This window comes from Macrobrachium rosenbergii, chromosome 55 (genome assembly GCF_040412425.1).
Source record: "Macrobrachium rosenbergii isolate ZJJX-2024 chromosome 55, ASM4041242v1, whole genome shotgun sequence".
Classification (NCBI taxonomy): Eukaryota; Metazoa; Arthropoda; class Malacostraca; order Decapoda; family Palaemonidae; genus Macrobrachium; species Macrobrachium rosenbergii.
Window position 1 is genome coordinate 50,130,467 of NC_089795.1, and position 20,000 is coordinate 50,150,466.

At 32.5% G+C, this 20,000-nt stretch overlaps 1 protein-coding gene across 4 annotated transcripts in view; it reads left to right on the top strand.

Moving 5' to 3' along the window:
• LOC136835224 (uncharacterized) overlaps nt 1-20,000 on the top strand; it is a 106,192-nt gene that overhangs the window by 40,560 nt on the left and 45,632 nt on the right. For 3 of the 4 annotated variants that reach the window (XM_067098477.1, XM_067098476.1, XM_067098479.1), the window contains exon 3: nt 19,891-19,914. The exons of the other annotated variant lie outside the window; for it this stretch is intronic. In XM_067098477.1, coding sequence (XP_066954578.1) covers nt 19,891-19,914 — 24 coding nt within the window. The remainder of the gene's footprint in view (nt 1-19,890; nt 19,915-20,000) is intronic. 4 annotated transcript variants of the gene reach the window in all.

Genomic DNA, 20,000 nt, shown 5'->3' on the forward strand with positions numbered 1-20,000 from the left:
ATTAGGTTGGAGGTTGAGGGGTGGAAGGCGAGGGGGCGGGGGAGGTGGACTTAATACCCTTACGTAATCCAAGCCAGGAAAAGAACTTTAAGGAATATTTTCGCCAGTTCCCACAAAAGTGTTCAAAATATTACTCTTTCGAGTAAAAGGAACGTTGTAGAAACTGATATCGAAAAGAACACTCATAAAGAGATTTATCAACTGAAAATCACTCAAACAGAAAATAAATTTCTTGTACTAACGGATGTAATCAGAATAGTGCATGTATAGATAGATAGATAGATAGATAGATAGACAGATAGATAGATATGTAAGCATGTATGTATGTATGTATTTCATATAGATGGATAAACATATATGTATAAAAATATAAATATATATATATATATATATATATATATATATATATATATATATATATAATATATATATATATATATGTAATATAAAACCCCAACATATATATTTTAGTAAACGGATTATTGATAACCAGAACAGTTTGTATGTATATATATATATATATATATACATATATATATATATATATATATATATAAATATATATATATGTATATATATATATATATATATCAATGTTATTCAAACGTTTACAACATCACAAGCTAAAGCCTACCCAACTCTCTGTGAATTCCTCTTAGACAATTATTCAAAATATCTCAGTCCCAGAGTAAAAAAAAAAAAAAAGGTGTTTCAGAATAAAGCCTAATAAAGAACAGAGAGAGGGAGAGAATCCAGAGTGAAATATGACAAGGGGTCATATAATCGCTTGATGAAAGATGGACGGAATATCGGACTCGAATTGATCATCGCCCTGTGGACACGGTCCGCCTCATCCATTTTAGACTAGTGACGATGGTTCGACTTGCTTAGAAGTTCTTCTCTTTTCTCTTTTCTGTCTCTCTCTCTCTTCACCTCTCTCTCTCTCTCTCTCATATATATATATATATATATATACTATATATATTATATATATATATATATATATATATATATAGTATATATATATATATATATGTATTATATTATATATATATATATATATATATATATATATAAAAGTATATATATATATATATATATATATGTTGTTATATATATATATATATATATGTATGTATATATATACCACTATATATGAAAGTATATATATATATATATATATATATATATATATATATATATATATAATATATATATATATATATATATATATATATATATAATATATATATACATATTATATATATATATATATATATATATAATATATACACATATATATAAAGTATATATATATACATACATTTATATATGTGTATATACATACCCCTTTGGGTATATATATAATATTACACCCTTTCCCCCTTTGGAGCTACTGGCGACAGAAGGGTACATCCTTACTCTTTAAGGGTGAGGTCGCTGGTCCCACGCCCTTTTTCTTGTCCCTAGTAGTTAATGGTACCCATTCAGAGCTGGGTAGACTAGTGGGCAGCAGGCCAAGGAGTGATCCATGGACTAATCAAATGAATCTGGGAGCTGAACCAACCCATGATCTTTGAAAAAAGGATAACTACCTTCCTCATCCCAGCACTTTGATAAAACTTCCATTTTCTGCTCCGTCGAAATTCAAAAGCACAAACAGCTTACTTGTCTACTATGTTTAGGAGAAAAAAACTTTGACAACATATACTATCAACTCATATATAAAACAATTTTTAAAGAAGGTCAATGAACTTTTTCCACATAACTAAAAAATTAATTCATATATAAGAGTATTTTTGAAGGAGGTCAATGAACTTTTCCCACGTAACTTTAAAATCAGGTCATATAAAAAGGAATTTTTCCCAAGGGGGTCAATATATGCTTTCCCACATATCCGCTACGCGATAAAAGTGTCACACGTGGAATCGGATAAAGCAATTGCAAACCAAAAGTACTTCCACAGTCCAAGAAATATAAGTGTACGTCCCTGTAGGGGGTTAGCGCCGTCAGTGCACCTCACACGGTGCACTATAGGCATGACGAGGTTCTTGCAGCGTCCCTTCGGCCCCTAGCTGCAACCCCTTTCACTCCTTTCATTGTACCTCCGTTCATATTCTCTTTCTTCCATCTTACTTTCCTTAACGCTCTCCTAACAATAGTTTCATAGTCCAAAGGCAAGGTTTTCTTCCTGTTACACCTTTCAAATCTTTCTTCTCTCAATTTACCTTTCAGCACTGAACAACCTTATAAGTCCCAGCTTTTGGCCTTTGGCCTAAATTTTATATTCCATTCCTATATTCCTATAAGTGTATATATTCAGCCTACCCTAAATATCTTAGTGGACCACTGTGATAACATTCAGTGCATCCTGTCTACGAACAGACGATGTGGAATTACTGAATTCGTTTTACATTGTATTCCCATTTTCAGGATTTGGTTAACTTCGGATTCGGTTACTGAGTTATAATAATAATAATAATAATAATAATAATAATAATAATAATAATAATAATAATAATAATAATAATTATTATTATTATTATTATTATTATTATTATTATTATATTGTTGTTGTTATTAATGAAAGGGACCATTTAATTACAAAGCAAGCGTGATATAATATTATTAATAATAATAATAATAATAATAATAATAATTATTATTATTATTACTATTATTATTATTATTATTATTATTATTATTATTATTATTATTATCACTGAAAACACTAAAAGGGCCATTCAATTGCAAAGCAAACGTCTGCAACCTTAAAACTATTCTTATACTAAATATAAAAAATATAAAAATATGCAAAACAATATATAATCATATATCTATACTGTATAATATATAAATAAACATTAAAACAAAAGCAAAAAACAGAGAACGCTTTCGAATGGCTAACACATTTATATCACTTGTCTTGTCGTCATAATATGTAAATAAACAGAAAAAATAATAGAGAACGCTTCTGAACTGTTGACACATTTGCAGTATACATATCATTTATCCAAGAAAGAAAACTACGCAGATATTGCGAGGTAAACAGAACACTCTACGGCGAAGGTATTCCAAGAAGCATCAAGCATAACTAAACTTTTGAAGGAGAACGAAAATTCCTACAGATATTCGAGGAATTATTCTTGCGTGGGAAGAAGAAGAAGAAGAAGAAGAAGAAGAAGAAGAAGAAGAAGAAGAGAGAGAGAGAGAGAGAGAGAGAGAGAGAGAGAGAGAGAGAGAGAGAGAGAGAGAGAGACCCATATCCTCCCTGTGTGAGAATAAGATATATATAATATATATATATATATATATATATATATATATATATATATATATATATATATATAGAGAGAGAGAGAGAGAGAGAGAGAGAGAGAGAGAGAGAGAGAGAGAGAGAGAGAGAGAGAGAGAATGCAACAACGCCATATTCTGAGTAAAATAAATACGCTTCAGCAAGAGAGACAGAGGGAGAGAGAGAGAGAATGCAACAACGCCATAGTCTGAGCAAAATAAATGCGTTTCAGCAAGAGAGAGGAGAGAGAGAGAGAGAGAGAGAGAGAGAGAGAGAGAGAGGAGAGAGAGAGAGAGAGAGAGAGAGGTATCTTCGCTGATTGTGGCAGAAAAATCACCGGTATGATTGCAGCGAGAGTAATCAAGTGCGGGAGACGTATTATTTTTTGGTTTCAAGCGCAAAGGAGTTGCGAAGATTTAAATGTGATGGAACTGGCATTAAAGGAGAAGAGGTATGCGGAGATATGTAATGGTTCTAGTAGTTGAAGAAAATGTCAAAGGATTTATTATTAGTTGAAATGCATTCTACAGAATTTCTTGAAAAAATGAGAGAGAGAGAGAGAGAGAGAGAGAGAGAGAGAGAGAGAGAGAGAGATAGATAGACCCATACTCCCTTTATATAGAATAAGCATATATCTATACATATATATATAATATATATATATATATATATATATATATATATAATATATATATATATATGTGTGTATCCACTTGTATATATATATACAGTATACAGTATATATTCACAAGCCTACCAAGGGGTTGGTCTATCTAGCCCTGAACACAATCTAAACTCATCTGATTACTTGGCTAAACTCATGAAATGAAGTAAGTTAACAGTAAATTAAATGGCTTTGAAAAGAAATGCAAGACTTCACTAATTAGATTTTATTACAAAGCTCAGAAGGAGGTTGCAAAGGGAGCTCCTCATTAGTTCCTTGGCACTGATATTACGTTAGTCACAAACAAGCCGTGCCAATATCAAAAGACTTCACGATTTATGGTGAAATCTCTTAACTACAGAATTAAATCTACTCTGAAATAAAATCACACTATGGTGGGACCTCTAACGATAAGTAAATATACAGAATTCTGCCACGTAGGCATATAGGTCTTCAGGAATTACTCTTGAAGTGTTCTTCAACGTCGGGAATTCAGCAATTGGCACCGTGGACGGACAGGTAGACACACAGCATCAAACGCCTGTTCTGCAAAACAAATTTACTGTCACTTTGATGCAAAGAAAACACTTTTATGGTCACGTAGGGAGTGCTGAAGGCTGAGAGGGAACAGTACGAAATAGCAAATGCTACGAAATCCTTACGTTACTTGAAATGAAAACATTAACACTTCACTCATTTTCTCAGAACTCCAAGGGGCGGAAATATCAGTAAGAACGAAAATTATAGTGGAAGAATGGGCGTCGTAACAAACTCCAAATCCAGACTGTACCTTTTTCCCGCAGGATGCGTTGTCTTGATGTGTAGACCAGACTTCGCAATAAGGCAAGGGACTTGGGTGGGAGTATGTTCACGACAAAGTTTGACTGGGTCAGAAAGGGGGAGGGTGGTCGGAGACCGACCCAGCAAGGACTCTACTCTGATTCTGGCTGGTAACGAACTCCCCGCATGACCCCTGGTCAAGTCCTTATATAGCCTCTGGTCCCGTCTTCATGTGGCGTTTGTCCGTTAACTCGCCGGTTCCCATGTTTGGCGGCATCCACAGGAGCGGTTGCTGGAACAAGGAGATGAACGACAGTGCCCAGGGGAAATTAAAGGTTGACAAAGGCGGGATTAAGGCTTAGAGAGGATGGGCGGAGTCTTTTTGTGAAGGCGCTGAGGATTTAGCAGGTGCTGATGTCAGGGGTCTTTTGATCGCTCCCTGTTCGTCGGTTCTGGGTGGTCATGAAGTTGAGTCACCGTCTGTGCTGTACATGCTTTATTCTTTTAATGTTAAGTGGAGCTTCACGTGCTCTTGCAAGCAGCAATTGCACGTTATAATATATATATATATATGTGTGTATGTGTGTGTGAATATATATATATATATATATATATATATATATATATATATATATATATATATATATATATATATATATATATATATATGTATAAAGTGTGTGCATAGATGTGTATAGAGAGAGAGATATATAGAGAGAGAGAGAGAGAGAGAATGATTTATCTACCAAAATCAAGCAATTTTAGCAAGTGAATTCGAGTGGTTTTGGGAACCACACGAAAGCAAGAGAGCTCCCGAGCCCATTGTCAGACCAGTGACCAGGAAATTCCAGATCGCAGGGATCTCTCTTCTTCCAAGAGAGAGAGAGAGAGAGAGAGAGAGAGAGAGAGAGAGAGAGAGAGAGAACGAATTACTGCCAACAGACGACACCATGAGGAGAAAGCTTTTATTTTGGGAATTCAAACTCCCCAAGTTTTCATTTTCTGTGTAATCGAGTTACCCCTGCGTCGCACAAGTGGCAAAGCGATACACTTCACCACTTTTGCGTTAGCTGTTCTGTCTTTGTGTCAAATTTGCGGGTTGTTCTCCATTCTCAGTCAGTTCTCTTATGGAAAGATTTTTGCATTAAAAACATATACATGTATACAAACATACTTTTTACTTTCTCTCACGTTTATATATATATATACTGTATATATATATATATATATATATATATATATATATATATATATATATATATATATATATATATATAACCGCTAAGTTTTCCCTCGCTGCTGGAGAAAGGTATATGGGGATTTGGTACGATATATATATATATATATATAACGGGGTCTAAGCGATGTCAGGCAGGGCAGCTGATCGAGGCTAAGTTCTCTCCTCGCTGCCAAATCAGTCCTTCAAAAGAAGGCATCGCATGTACCCATATAAAACCGGGGAAAAAGCGACGTAAAACGAAGAAGAAGAAGCCGATATAGCTATATATATATATAACGCTAAATCAAATTATATATCAATAGCCATATATATATATATATATATATATGGGAAAAATACATAAATAGCAAACAAATATATATATATATATATATAAAAAATATATATATGCATATATATATATAAGTATAAACAAATATATATATATATATGTACATAAATATATATATAGTCTCAATACATGCATGTACTATATATTGTATATATAAAATTGTATCCCTTCCATTTACATTATATATTTATTTTACCTTTTCTTTGTTTTTCCTTTCCCCTCTTTTACTCTTATTTTTCTCTATTTATGTAGCTGTATGTATCTCTTTATAGGTTTAGTGCTTATCCCTGTTCCTTCACCCTACAGTTTTCCTACTTTCTTTGCTTTAGAAAAAAAATTCTTTCCACAACTTAAATGTATTTTCTAGTCGGGTTGTGCACAAAAGAAAATGCAAAGGGTCAAGTGTTTATTACCAACTTTTCTGTAAGAGACAATTATTCAGAATCACGCTCATCTACTTCATTCAGATCTTCTTTTTCTTTTGCTATTTCGTAAATTTAAGTCCTTGGTTTCTCAGCTCGTATAACTAGCGTGTTTCAAAATTCATATATTTTTCCCTGTCGCGAGCCTGTACAGAACCTCATTATTCTATTTTTGTTGCACGGGACAGGCTTGAAACAGTGGGTCATTTTCTTGAATCGATATTTTCTTTGAGCTCTGCAGTACCATGTCACTTTGTCTTGAAGACCATAAACGTAATATTTTCTTGTAAGTTATCAGAGCTTTAACAAAGAGAAAACCACCACAAAAATTTTCCTTGTATTTCAATAATTCCTTACATTTTTATCTCTCTTTCAATATATTTTTTCTTTTCTAATAACTGAACTTTGTAGTATGTATTTCTTTGTACCTCTGTTACTTCGTTCAAATGAATACCAAATCCTTTGGAAACATGAATTTCAAGTCAGTGGCCCCTGTGGGACTGTTCAATGTGAATAAGGTTCATCTTAATAATAATAATAATAATAATAATAATAATAATAATAATAATAATAATAATAATAATAATAAGTTGTTCTTTGTTTATAACACGTAAGTTAAAGTCTAAAAACAGATACATAAAAGCCACAGTGACGATTTTAGCTAATTACACAATGCTGGCTCTTCTGAAAACTATTTCCATAATCTCTAAAATAAAAAAAAAAAGTAAAAAACTAAAATTCTAAGCAGCCATGGCTATCAGGTTGCAAATCTCATTATCCCGCCCTTGGATGAATGTCATTACTGGCAGCAGAAAATTTTATGATGAATATGGTGATAGTCACAGTTATAATGATGATGATGACGTTGGTGATGAAGATAGTGACAATGATAATTATGAAGCTGAAACTGTTTTAAATTTTCACATAAAAAAACTCTAAAGCGTTGCCGTGGTATTTTCGTATTTATTTTTAGAATTACATCAGATTCATTTGGATTTTATGAGTATCTATAAGAATCACGTAGTGAATGATTCTCTTTTTTTATACAAGACTGTTTTAATATGTTTTGTTATCATATGTGTTTAGGTTACAGTTTTTATTAATTCTATTCATTATTCTTATATACGCTATGAATAATAATAATAATAATAATAATAATAATAATAATATTATTATTATTATTATTATTATTATTATTATTATTATTATTATTATTACTGAGAACAAAAGTACCGTCTAAATCCGAGTGTTCCATTAGAGAAATTACAATAAAATTTTCAACCCCTATCTAGTACAAAGAAAACAGTAGTTTCTCATAAACTCGGGAGTTTGTCTCAATTTGCAGCAAACGAAACAAAACTCTTTCAAGTTTAAGTCATTTCATCCAACAGATTTTTAAAAATGTGATTATTACTATTTTATTATATTCTTATATTCTCTGATATATATATAGTATATATATATATATATATATATATATATATATATATATTATATATATATATACATTAATAATATATATATATAATATATATATATATATATATATATATATATATATATATATATATATTGATGCATCCTTCTTATACCACAAAGCACCCTCTCTTCCATTTATACGAGACGTTTTGTTTTATCTTCCAACTGTAACCCTTTCAAGATCCCTTTCTTAATCTTTCAACAAATATCCTTCGAAGAAGAATCCTATCTTTTTCGCTTTCAAATCTTCCTGCCCGTTGTCTCAAAAGCGTCTCTTGCATTTGCATGATAATCAGAATGTGACGAGGACGCTCCTTTGTTTGAAGGGATTACGGAAACTCTTTCTCTCTCTCTCTCTCTTCTCTCTCTCTCTCTCTCTCTCAGAAACGATATTCTCACTGTTTCCTGGAAATCAATTTAGGGAGACCATGATTTAATTGTGTTTTCTCTCTCTCTCTCTCTCTCAGAAACGATATTCTCATCGTTTCCTGGAGAAATCAATTTAGAGACCATGATTTATTCTCACTCAGAAACGATATTCTCACTTTGAAAATCAATTTAGGAGACCATGATTTAATTGTACTCTCTCTCTCTCTCTCTCTCTCTCTCTCTCTCTCTCTCTCTCTCTCTCTCTCTCCAAGAAACGATATTCTCACTGTTTCTCTTGGAAAAATCAATTTAGGAGACCATGATATAATAACTTTCTCTCTCTCTCTCTCTCTCTCTCTAATATTCTCTTCTGTTCTCTCAGAAAAATATTCTCACTGTAGACTCTAAGAAAAATAATTCTCTTAGGACTCTCTCTCTCTCTCTCTCTCTCTCTCTTCTTTCTCTCTCTCTCCTCTCTCTCTCTCTCTCCGAAGGTGTCTCGTCACGGATTTTCAAGATTTCCACATCCTTTGATCTGTAATATTATTTCACGATGTTATTTCGTTTGTACGAATCGTTCATTTCACGTCAGATGCGCTTTTGGCATCTTCGTGTAAATTTTTGTCATGTTTCTCATTTAATGCGCAGATCCGGGTTCCGATTTGGTGTCTTCATGTGAAGTTCAGGGTTGTGTTTTTGTCATGTTTCTCATTCCGAGAGAGAGAGAGAGAGAGAGAGAGAGAGAGAGAGAGAGAGAGAGAGAGAGAGAGAGAGAGAGAGAGAGAGAGAGAGAGAGAGGACACTTAAGCTCTGAATGGACGAATTGGGTAACAGGTTTGTGGCATAAAATTCGTTTTATTTGACAAGAGGGAGCCATTGAATTTCCATTTATATATTAAATATGTTTTGTGAGTATTTGCGGGTCTGTGTTTATGAGAGAGAGAGAGAGAGAGAGAGAGAGAGAGAGAGAGAGAGAGAGAGAGAGAGAGAGAGAGAGTTGTATTCATTCCTTTAAATAATACGCATCCGGCATTCAGCTCATTATAATCGATAATTACTTGCAGTCGAAGGAATATTTTGAATTAATTAATGAAATGGCGAGCGAAGACAATTTCTCAGACGATTGCTTTTAATCAGGCAACGTTCGAACGCTGCGAAGTTCAATCGAAAAGAAAATGTCATCCGAACACTTTTATTCCTTTGAGAGATAGAAGAGAATATAGAATTTAGGCCAAAGGCCAAGCGCTGGGACCTATGAGGTCATTCAGTGCTGGGAGGGAAACTGAGACAAAAAGGTTTGAAAGGTGTAACAGAAGGAAAACCTCGCAGTTGCACTGTGAATCAATTGTTAGGGGAGAGTGCAAAGTAAGATGGAAGAAAATATGAATGGAGGTGCAGTAAAAGGAATGAAAGAGGTTGCAGCTAGGGGCTGAAGGAACGCTGTAAAAACCCTTAAGTAATGCCTACAGTGCACCATGTGAGGTGCGCTGACGGCACTAACACCCTACGGGGCCTTCGAGAGGTAGGAGCACTGACTCAACAATATAGCAGTGACTTTATGAAATACTAATGTATTCTATTAGAGAAATGGACTACTGGTTACCTAAATATTCACCACCATAATTACTGTCACCGTTGATAGTGCTTTCATGAAAGTATAATATATTCTAATAGAGAAATGGATTACTGGTTACCAAAATATTCACCACCATTATTACTGTCATCGTTGATATTGCTTTCATGAAAGTATAATGAATTCTAATAGAGAAATGGATTACTGGTTACCTAAACATTCACTACCATTATTACTGTCATCGTTGATAGTGCTTTCATGAAAGTATAGTTGACTCTAAGAGAGAAATAGATTACTCATTATTTTTATCTTCATCACCATCATCATTATTACTGTCATCGTTAATAATGATTTCATGAAAGTATAACGCATTCTAAGGGAGAAATGGATTACTGTTACCTAAATATTCACCATCATTATTACTGTCATTGTTGAAAGTGATTATATGGGAGTATAATTTATTCTAAGAGAGGAATGGATTACTGATTATCTCCATCTTCATCACCATCATTATTATGACTGTAATCTTTGATAGTGACTTTAAGAAAGTATAATGTATTCTAAGAGAGAAATGGATTACTCATTATCTCCATCTTCGTCATCATTATTACTGTCATCGTTGAATGTGACTATAAGAAAGTATAATTTATTCTCAGACAGAAATAGACTACTCATTATCTCCTTCTTCATCATCATTAGTGCCGTTATCGTTATTATTTGAATTACTGTCAGTAATACTTTCATTTTTCCATCACCATTATCCTCACTCCCTCACCGACAGAATTAGGTCAAACACTTTTTTTTTTTATCTCACCCGTTACCTGTTCTACTTTAAACTCACATCGAGATTCTAGTCACTCTGTTACCTGAAAGTTGCACCAATTATTTTTTCCAAACTTTACCGGTTGGTTTTATTGTAGATTAAAGGGCCTTATGCCAGCACGGGACTTTCCCCACAAGCCGCCTATGAGTGTAGTAAGGTGTTAAAATGAAAATGAACGGGAGATCTAATGTGGACAACTGGGACTCGGTCTAATGAACAGATCTTGTATTATTATTATTATTATTATTATTATTATTATTATTATTATTATTATTATTATTATTATTATTATTATTATTATCCAGAAGATGAGCCCTATTCATATGGAACAAGCCAAAAGAGGCCATTAACCTGAAATTCAAGCTGTCAAAGAACAGAGCGTTCATTAGAAAGAAGTAACAGAAGATAATGGGAAATACAGAAAAAGAGACATCACCTATTAAAAAGGGAAAAATAAATTTACAAATTAATAAATAAATAGATAAAAATGTAAGTAAATTATTAAAATACAAGGAGAATTGCATTAGGGTAGTAATGCATAGCATCTTCGCTCGAACTTCTGAAGTTCCGATTATCTGACATACTCTGCAGTCTCAAGAACTGGTGAAGATGGCGAAAGTTTCAGTCAACAGTTTTGAGCAATTTCTATTCATAGATTCTTTGATATTTTTATTCTTATACATTCTTTGTTTCGTGACTTCTAGTCTTCATCTCTGTTAACAATAAGACTCAGCAAATAAGAATAGATAAAGTATTAGAAAATGTCTTCTCACAATGTTTTATTATTACAAAACTACATCTAGTCAGGATTTAAATATGTTGAATTTATCTCTATGAGAGAATGACTATTTATCTCTATGAGAGAATGACTATTGTTTTCTAAAAGGTTAACGAAACAAAAGCAAACTTTTTTTTCAGTTGGTTTTTGTGTTTTTGTAAGCAGAAGTGTGATGATGATACAGTTATTTTCGTATAGTTGTTTAAAGTGATTTCAGAGAGAGAGAGAGAGAGAGAGAGAGAGAGAGAGAGAGAGAGAGAGAGAGAGAGAGAGAGAGAGAGAGAGAGAGAGAGGATACAATTAAATATTCGTCATAAGTGATTTTTTAGAGGAGACCGAGTTGGAATACCTTTTCTGAATCCCATTCTCTTAAAGCGATTTTATTCTTATTAGAGAGAGAGAGAGAGAGAGAGAGAGAGAGAGAGAGAGAGAGAGAGAGAGAGAGCATTCCTTGGCATGATTCCAAAATAGTGTCTTGCATTAGGATAATGAAAACGAACTTCTTACTCTGTTCCTTAAACATGGCCGAGCTCACGAAAGGCAAAATCTGATGAAATGGACTACAGTGAAGTGAATTTATTATTACTATTATTATTATTATTACTGGAAATGCGTACAAAACAAGATGAAGCTAGAAACACAAGCTTCACTGAAATTAGTCTTTTTCTGTTATTATTATTATTATTTATTATTATTATTATTATTATTATTATTATTATTATTATTATTACTGCTAAGAAATTCACAATCTCGTGAAAAACAATCTATGAAATAAAAATCCACAATTATATAGTAAACTATATTACTATTACTATGTAAAATAAACAAGCAAAGACTTTCGAACACCGTTCTTCAGTGTTAACAGTAAAATAGCTTACTATATAATTGTGGATTATTATTATTATTATTATTATTATTATTATTATTATTATTATTATTATTATTATTATTATTATTATTAGAAATCAACAAATCAAATAATCACGTGCCAGTTATTGATAGGTGAAAAAGACCAACTAAGTGAAATTTATTATTCTATTTTCTCCTTGTTAAATACACATTTTTACATATGAACAATTTACACAAGACTGTGGATTGATCTTGTGTGTAAAAATGTGAATAAAACAAGAACAAAACAGAAATACAAATTTCACTTAATGGGTATTTTGCTTCTACTACCTCTCTTATTATTATTATTATTATTATTATTATTATTATTATTATTATTATATTATTATTATTATTATTATTATTATTATTATTAGTCTATTCTGAAGGAACCTGCCAAGATATCACAAACTACCCTTGTAACTTTCTACAGAAAATACAGACAAATAAAACCAAATGAAATTTAGTAAATAATTAACTATTGATAGAACTGAATATATACATTTAATACAAAATATTATCTGCCCTCCTATTTGGTATGTGAACTTCTACATATCACATAAATTTGACCCGTTTCCTGTTCATCCTGGCAGTGTATATGTATGAGACTGCTGAGAGAGAGAGAGAGAGAGAGAGAGAGAGAGAGAGAGAGAGAGAGGTTGAAAGCTGCGTCTCTTGTCTTCCGCAGTATTATCAACTCTGACAGTAGTCTGTTTTTTTTTCTTTCAATCTGCTCTGTATCTTCATTAGTCTTTATTAGTTTTTTTTCTTGTTTAACACTTATTCATTTTTCCTTATTCGTATGCATACTATAACTTGAGCAAAATACGCTACGATAACCTTCATAGCAAAACCTTATGTAAAGCAAAAGGAATATAGAGAAGATAAAACTTTATACATAACTGCCATAAAAGCCTTTTCATTATTGCCTAATACCTCAGCGTCTCGTCTGGTGGATAGGAGTCCATACGTCAACATTAGGCCTTTTATTTCTCCTTCATCACCTTACCACAGTTACTGACGGGATTTATGCAAAGGCCCGTGCTGGCATAAGGCCAGCTTCACTTAAATCAACCAACTACCAGGTGCATCCATAAATCATTCACCAGCTACATACGAACAACTTAAATATCATGTTCTTCGTTTTAACGTGGTTTTATTCTAATTTTATATGGTAAGCACGGTGCCTTCTCTTTGAAGGACTTGATTTGGCGGTGGGGTAGGCCGTAACTGATCGGCTGCCCTGCCTGGCATCCATAACCGGTAACGAATGTACATTACTGCCCCCTTTCTCCCAGCAGCACGAGGAGAACCGGGCGGCAGGCCGACAGTTCGAGACGTTACACTGATATCATATAAAATCACTATATTGTCTCGCCCGTCGAGCCACCTCCTCTCACACTTACTCAGAGGAAACCCGCTTCAGTAAGTCCCTTTCCCCTCAATCTCCAGGTTCTGGAATTCTCTTCTTACTTCCTGTCTTCAATACTCCTTATATTAATCTATCTTTTCCTTAGTGGTTCAAGCCCCATCGTTTTAGTTTTTCTTGATTCCATTTACTGTAGCTCGGGTTGCCTACCCCAACAGCCTCTGCGTATTAGAAATCATATAATTCAATATTAATTTTAATATCAATGTTCAAGAAGAATTTTCTCTTTTAAGTAAAATGGAATATAAACAGAGACTCATTCACCATAATTTGAGTCATAAAGAGGACACGAAACATTCTGTCAGACAAAAAAAAAAAAATAAAATAAAATAAAAGTTATAAGAAAAAAGCTTTTTTTCTTAAATCTACCAAAAATAAAAATAAAATAAAATTGATTAGAAAGTAGCAGTTTTTTTATTAAGTCAAATATACTGTAAACAAAAGCAAAAAGAAAAGGAGTTTTTTATTGCCCAAAGAAAAAAAAAATAAAATCGATAAGAAAAAAAATAGTTCGTATCTAGTCTTTTGATATGTTAAAAGCGACAAGAAAAAATTTTTATAAAATCTTTCCAAATGTTTCTTTTTCCCTCGATTCCACACCAAAAGAAGGAAATTTCCCGAAAGACTCAATAAATCACGAGATCACTTTACCTTCCTTTACCGACCACTAGATGTCGCTCATTCCCAAGAAAGTTTTTTTTTTTTTTAAACGGAAAATTTCGCAGTGCTTGAAAAAGAAAAAAAATATAAAATTCGTGGGTGGGGGAAATTTCGTGCCTAAATTGCTGAGATTTCGGGAGAACCCGGATGTGTCGAAAGAGACATTCTGGTCTCTGATTGTATTGATCTTGAAGAATTTAAACGCGGAACCGATGGTTTGAGAGAGAGAGAGAGAGAGAGAGAGAGAGAGAGAGAGAGAGAGAGAGAGAGAGAGAGAGAGGAAAATTTTCTCTTTATGCTGTTCAAGAAAGGGTAAAAGGAGAGAGAGAGAGAGAGAGAGAGAGAGAGTTGAGAGAGAGAGAGAAGAGAGAGAGAGAGAGAGAGAGAAGAGAGAGAAAGGAGAGAGGAGAGAGAGAGAGAGAGAGAGAGAGAGAGAGAGAGAGAGAGAGAGAGAAACTTTCTCTTTATGCTGTTCGAGAAAGAGTAAAAGGAGAGAGAGAGAGAGAGAGAGAGAGAGAGAGAGAGAGAGAGAGAGAGAGAACTCTCTCTTTATGCTGTTCGAGAAAGGGTAAAAGGAGAGAGAGAAAGAGAGAGAGAAAACAACTTTAAATTTATGCATCCTGCCAGAAAGAGTAAAAGGAGAGAGAGAGAGAGAGAGAGAGAGAGAGAGAGAGAGAGAGAGAGAAAACTTTCTAGAGAGAGAGAGAGAGAAGAACTTCCTCTTATATGCTGCCCAAGAAAGGGTAAAAGGAGAGAGAGAGAGAGAGGAGAGAGAGAGAGAGAGAGAGAGAGAGAGAGAGAGAGAGAGAGAGAAAACTTTCTTTATGCTGTACCTGGAGAAAAGGTGAGAGAGAGAGAGAGAGAGAGAGAGAGAGAGAGAGAGAGAGAGAGAGAGAGAGAGAGAGAGAGAGAGAACTTTCTCTTTATGTTGTTGGAGAAACGGTAAAAAAAAAATTCCCAATGGAAATATTTCTTTATATATTTTTCGTCATTTCGTTTGTGGGTTTCCGTTAATCGTTTTCAGTGATAGCAAAATTGTGAACAGTGAAAAAAAACATCGGCAGTGAACGAATGCTTGAGCATTTACCTGTTCAGCAAAAGGTTGTGAACATCGTTTTTAAAACTGATCCCGGCTGGTTCTCATATGGCTTAAATTTTTTGTATTAAATCTAAAATCAGCGAAGAAAAAACCTATCTGTGGTGTTGAAGGAACTTAGAAAAAATGAAAAAGAAATAAATTAAAAAAAATAATAAGAAGAGAAAGTGTAGGACGTCGAGGTAATTAGTGTCTTACGTGGCACACTGTAAGCAGAACTAAAAAGTTATTTGCAGCTCCACCTAGAATCATCTGCACTGCTCTCTGCTTTTTACTTCCCCTTATGCGTTGCTGTCCAACTTCTTCAACATTATCTTACGCCTTCAGGAGAGAACTGTGAATGTACTAGAATTTAGTCAGCAGTTTCTTTAAACAAAGCAATAATAATAATAATAATAATAATAATAATAATAATAATAATAATAATAATAATAATAATAATAATTATTATTATTATTATTATTATTATTATTATTATTATTATTATTATTATTATTATTATTATTATTATTATATTTGTCCCTTAATGCACAAGCTACTGGAAGCTTTATAAGGAACAAACAGCATTTCATACTAAAACCTTTAACAAGACGAAAGAGAAAAACCACGAAATACTTGTTAATTTCAAGCCATTCACGTTGCCTAATTAACGTTCCGACGAAAAATGTAAAAAATATGACTTCATTAAAAAAAATATGACTTCATTAAAAAAACATGGCTTCATTTTAAAAAATATGGCTGTATTGCAAAAATTATATGGCTTCATTTAAAAAATGACTTCAAATAAAATGTCATTGCTTCATTAAAAAAATTATTTTATTTAAAACAAAGAAGGCTTCATTAAAAAATATGGCTTCATATGAAAAAATATGGCTTTATTTAAAAAAAATAGTTTCATTTGAAAAAAATATGGCTTCATTAAAAAATTACTTAATTAAAAAAATATGGCTTCATTAAAAACTTACTTCATTAGAAAAAATGGCTTCATTAAAAAGGCTTAATTTTTAAAATAATATGGCTTCATTTTAAAAATAAGTATGGCTTCATTTTTAAAAATATCACTTCATTTAAAAAAATATATTGTTCCATTTAAAAAAAACATGGCTTCGTTAAAAAAAAATATCGTTTCATTTAAAAAAGTATATGGCTTCATTTCCATTCAGAAATTTCCGCCGGTCTGATAAAAGAAAATGATGACATTGTAAAGAAGCATGAGGCCATTATGAAAAGGGGAAGCTGTCTCAAAGAAAACTAATATGATACTGAGATAAGGCGAAGGTATATTCTTCAAGCATATTCATGACAGAATGTAGGGATGAATACCTTCCGGCGTATGATTAATGTTCTTTCAGGCTAGAGCTTTTCAGACTGCAGGATTTTGAATTTGTGTTGGAATTCTTGAAAGAATGTTGAGAGAGAGAGAGAGAGAGAGAGAGAGAGAGAGAGAGAGAGAGAGAGTGGATGAGGGTGTAGTTACATTGACCGCAATACGTTTCACCTTGTTTTTGGGATTTTTATGTTGAATGTGGAACTCAAATAAATAAATACACAAATAAATAAATAAACAAACAAACAAAATAAATAAATAAAAGAAAGTCATGTGAGTGCATTGTGGATTTACATGTCTCATAAAAGAATTATAATTGTCATGGAAACTGGCTAACGTAATCATTCTAACTTGCAACGTCAAAATATATTGCTGCAAAAAATGTCATTATACTTGCTGTAATAGAGTTTCAAGTATACCCCAATTATGTCCTGTTGTTAACAAAAACTGTAAATTTACTTTCCTTGAACAAAACCTCTTAATATAAGATTACAACGGTGTTTATAAGAACTTCTTTATGAGCTTACGAGAAGTAACCACTGCATGAATTTGATGTTAACTTTACAAATATTGAAAGAAAGTTTTTGCTGAAATTAATTTCTGTAAAATCTTGCTACTTATGTTTTTAAGTCCTGCCATTAAAAAAACTGTATATTTACTTTCCCTGAACAAAACTTCTTGATATAAAATTACAAAGGTGTTTATTAGACCTGTACAAAACTTCTAAGAGGTAATCATTATATTGATTTTATCCTAACTTCACAAATATTGGAACCAAGTTTTCGTTAAAATTAATTTCTGCAAAATATTGCTACCAGTGCTTTTCCCAATAACAAATAAACTGGAACGTCAATAGTTTCTGGGCAAGACTTTAAATTCATTCATAGGGAAATGCTCTTGGCATTATTGAACAAAATATTGGTCTAATTCATTCATGTGCTCTTGGCATTACAAAAATACCTAACGTGGTGGTCCTAATTCATTCATAGGAAATAATTGACAAAATACCTTACGTGGGTGGTCTAATTCATTCATAGGGAAATGCTCTTGGCATTATTGAACAAAATACCTTACGTTTGGTCTAATTCATTCATAGGGGAAATGCATTATTGACAAAATACCTTACATGGGTGCATTAGGTGGTCTAATTCATTCATAGGGAAATGCTCTTGGCATTATTGAACAAAATACCTTAAATTCATTCATTGCTCTTGGCATTATTGAACAAAATACCTTACGTGGGTGGTCCTAATTCATTCATAGGGGAAATGCTCTTGGCATTATTGAACAAAATACCTTACGTGGGTGGTCCTAATTCATTCAAAAATGCTCTTGGCAAAACAAAATACCTTATTGGTCCTAATTCATTCATAGAAATGCAATTGAACAAAATACCTTATGGTCCTAATTCATTCATAGGGGAAATGCTCTTAGCATTATTGAACAAAATACCTTAAATGTCATTCTCTTGACAAGAGTGTCATCAGGAGTAGATGACACTTCTTATTAAATAAAAATAAAATTTATTTCGACAATGACATTTGTGGTTTTAGGTCAGTTCTGAGAGGTATAACAAAAGTGAGATGCAATTCAATATTCTACGTTACAGCGACTTTTTGAAATGAAAAACTTGAAATGATTCATTGTTAATAGCTGGTTACGACACTATTCATATGCATCACACACACCCACACACTCAGACACACATAAGCACACGTGTGTGGTGTGTGTGTGTATACATATGTATATATACACACATATATATAATATATATGAAATACATGTGCATTATATGTATATCTAATATATATATATATATATATATATATATATATACTGTACATATATATGTGTGTGTATGTATATATATGCGTTCATTGTTAACTTAAATTACGAAAAATCAATTTCAACTGAATGAACAATAAAGTTTTCATAAGCTTAAATATTGTAAGGTTGCAATTAACATATTTTGCGAAAGTATATATAAGTAATATAAATAACAATATTCATTAAAATAATAACCACAGGGCATTTATTAATTTGATGACCGAATCAGTTAATCATAATAAGCGACATAGTCTTCACTTTTTTGTCATTTAGATTATTCAGCCTATAACTGTAAGAGACTGTCAGTATCTTAGATTAATTTATATGTAATCATTTCTATTGAACACCATAATATTCTTTGGTAACTTTAATTTCAAGTCAGTGGCCCCTGTGGGCTTGTTTCATATGAACAGGGTTCACCTTCTGAATAATAATAATAATAATAGATTCACAATTTCGGGAAAAACAATCTGAGTAATAAAAATCCACAATTATATAGTAAATATATTGCTATGTAAAAAGAACCAAAGACTTTGGAACACCTGAACGGTGTTCCTCATCAGTGTTAACGTTAACATGATGAAGAACACCGTTCAGGTGTTCGAAAGTCTTTGGTTCTTTTTACATAGCAATATATTTACTATACAATTGTGGATTTTTATTACTCAATAATAATAATAACAATAACTGCTAGTTTAAGAACAAATTGTGTCAAGAAATTTAATAAATGCATGGCATTAAATAATAAGATTTTCACTCAATAATAAGTTTTCTAACTTAATAACATGCAGGTTGATTTGGGCAATGAGCAATGAACGGGGCAGAATCCCAGAATGGAATAACATTAAAAAATGACTCTGGACAACTAAATGATTTAAAACTCTTTTATTTTTCTTTTTTTCCAAGCAGCTGGAACTCATAGTGACCAGGGAGGTAGGAATCTTTCTCATAAGTTTTCGTCTTGCTTCTCGTGTTTAATTGTTGTGTTAAGGTCCCTCCCAACAATAAGGCCTCTGATC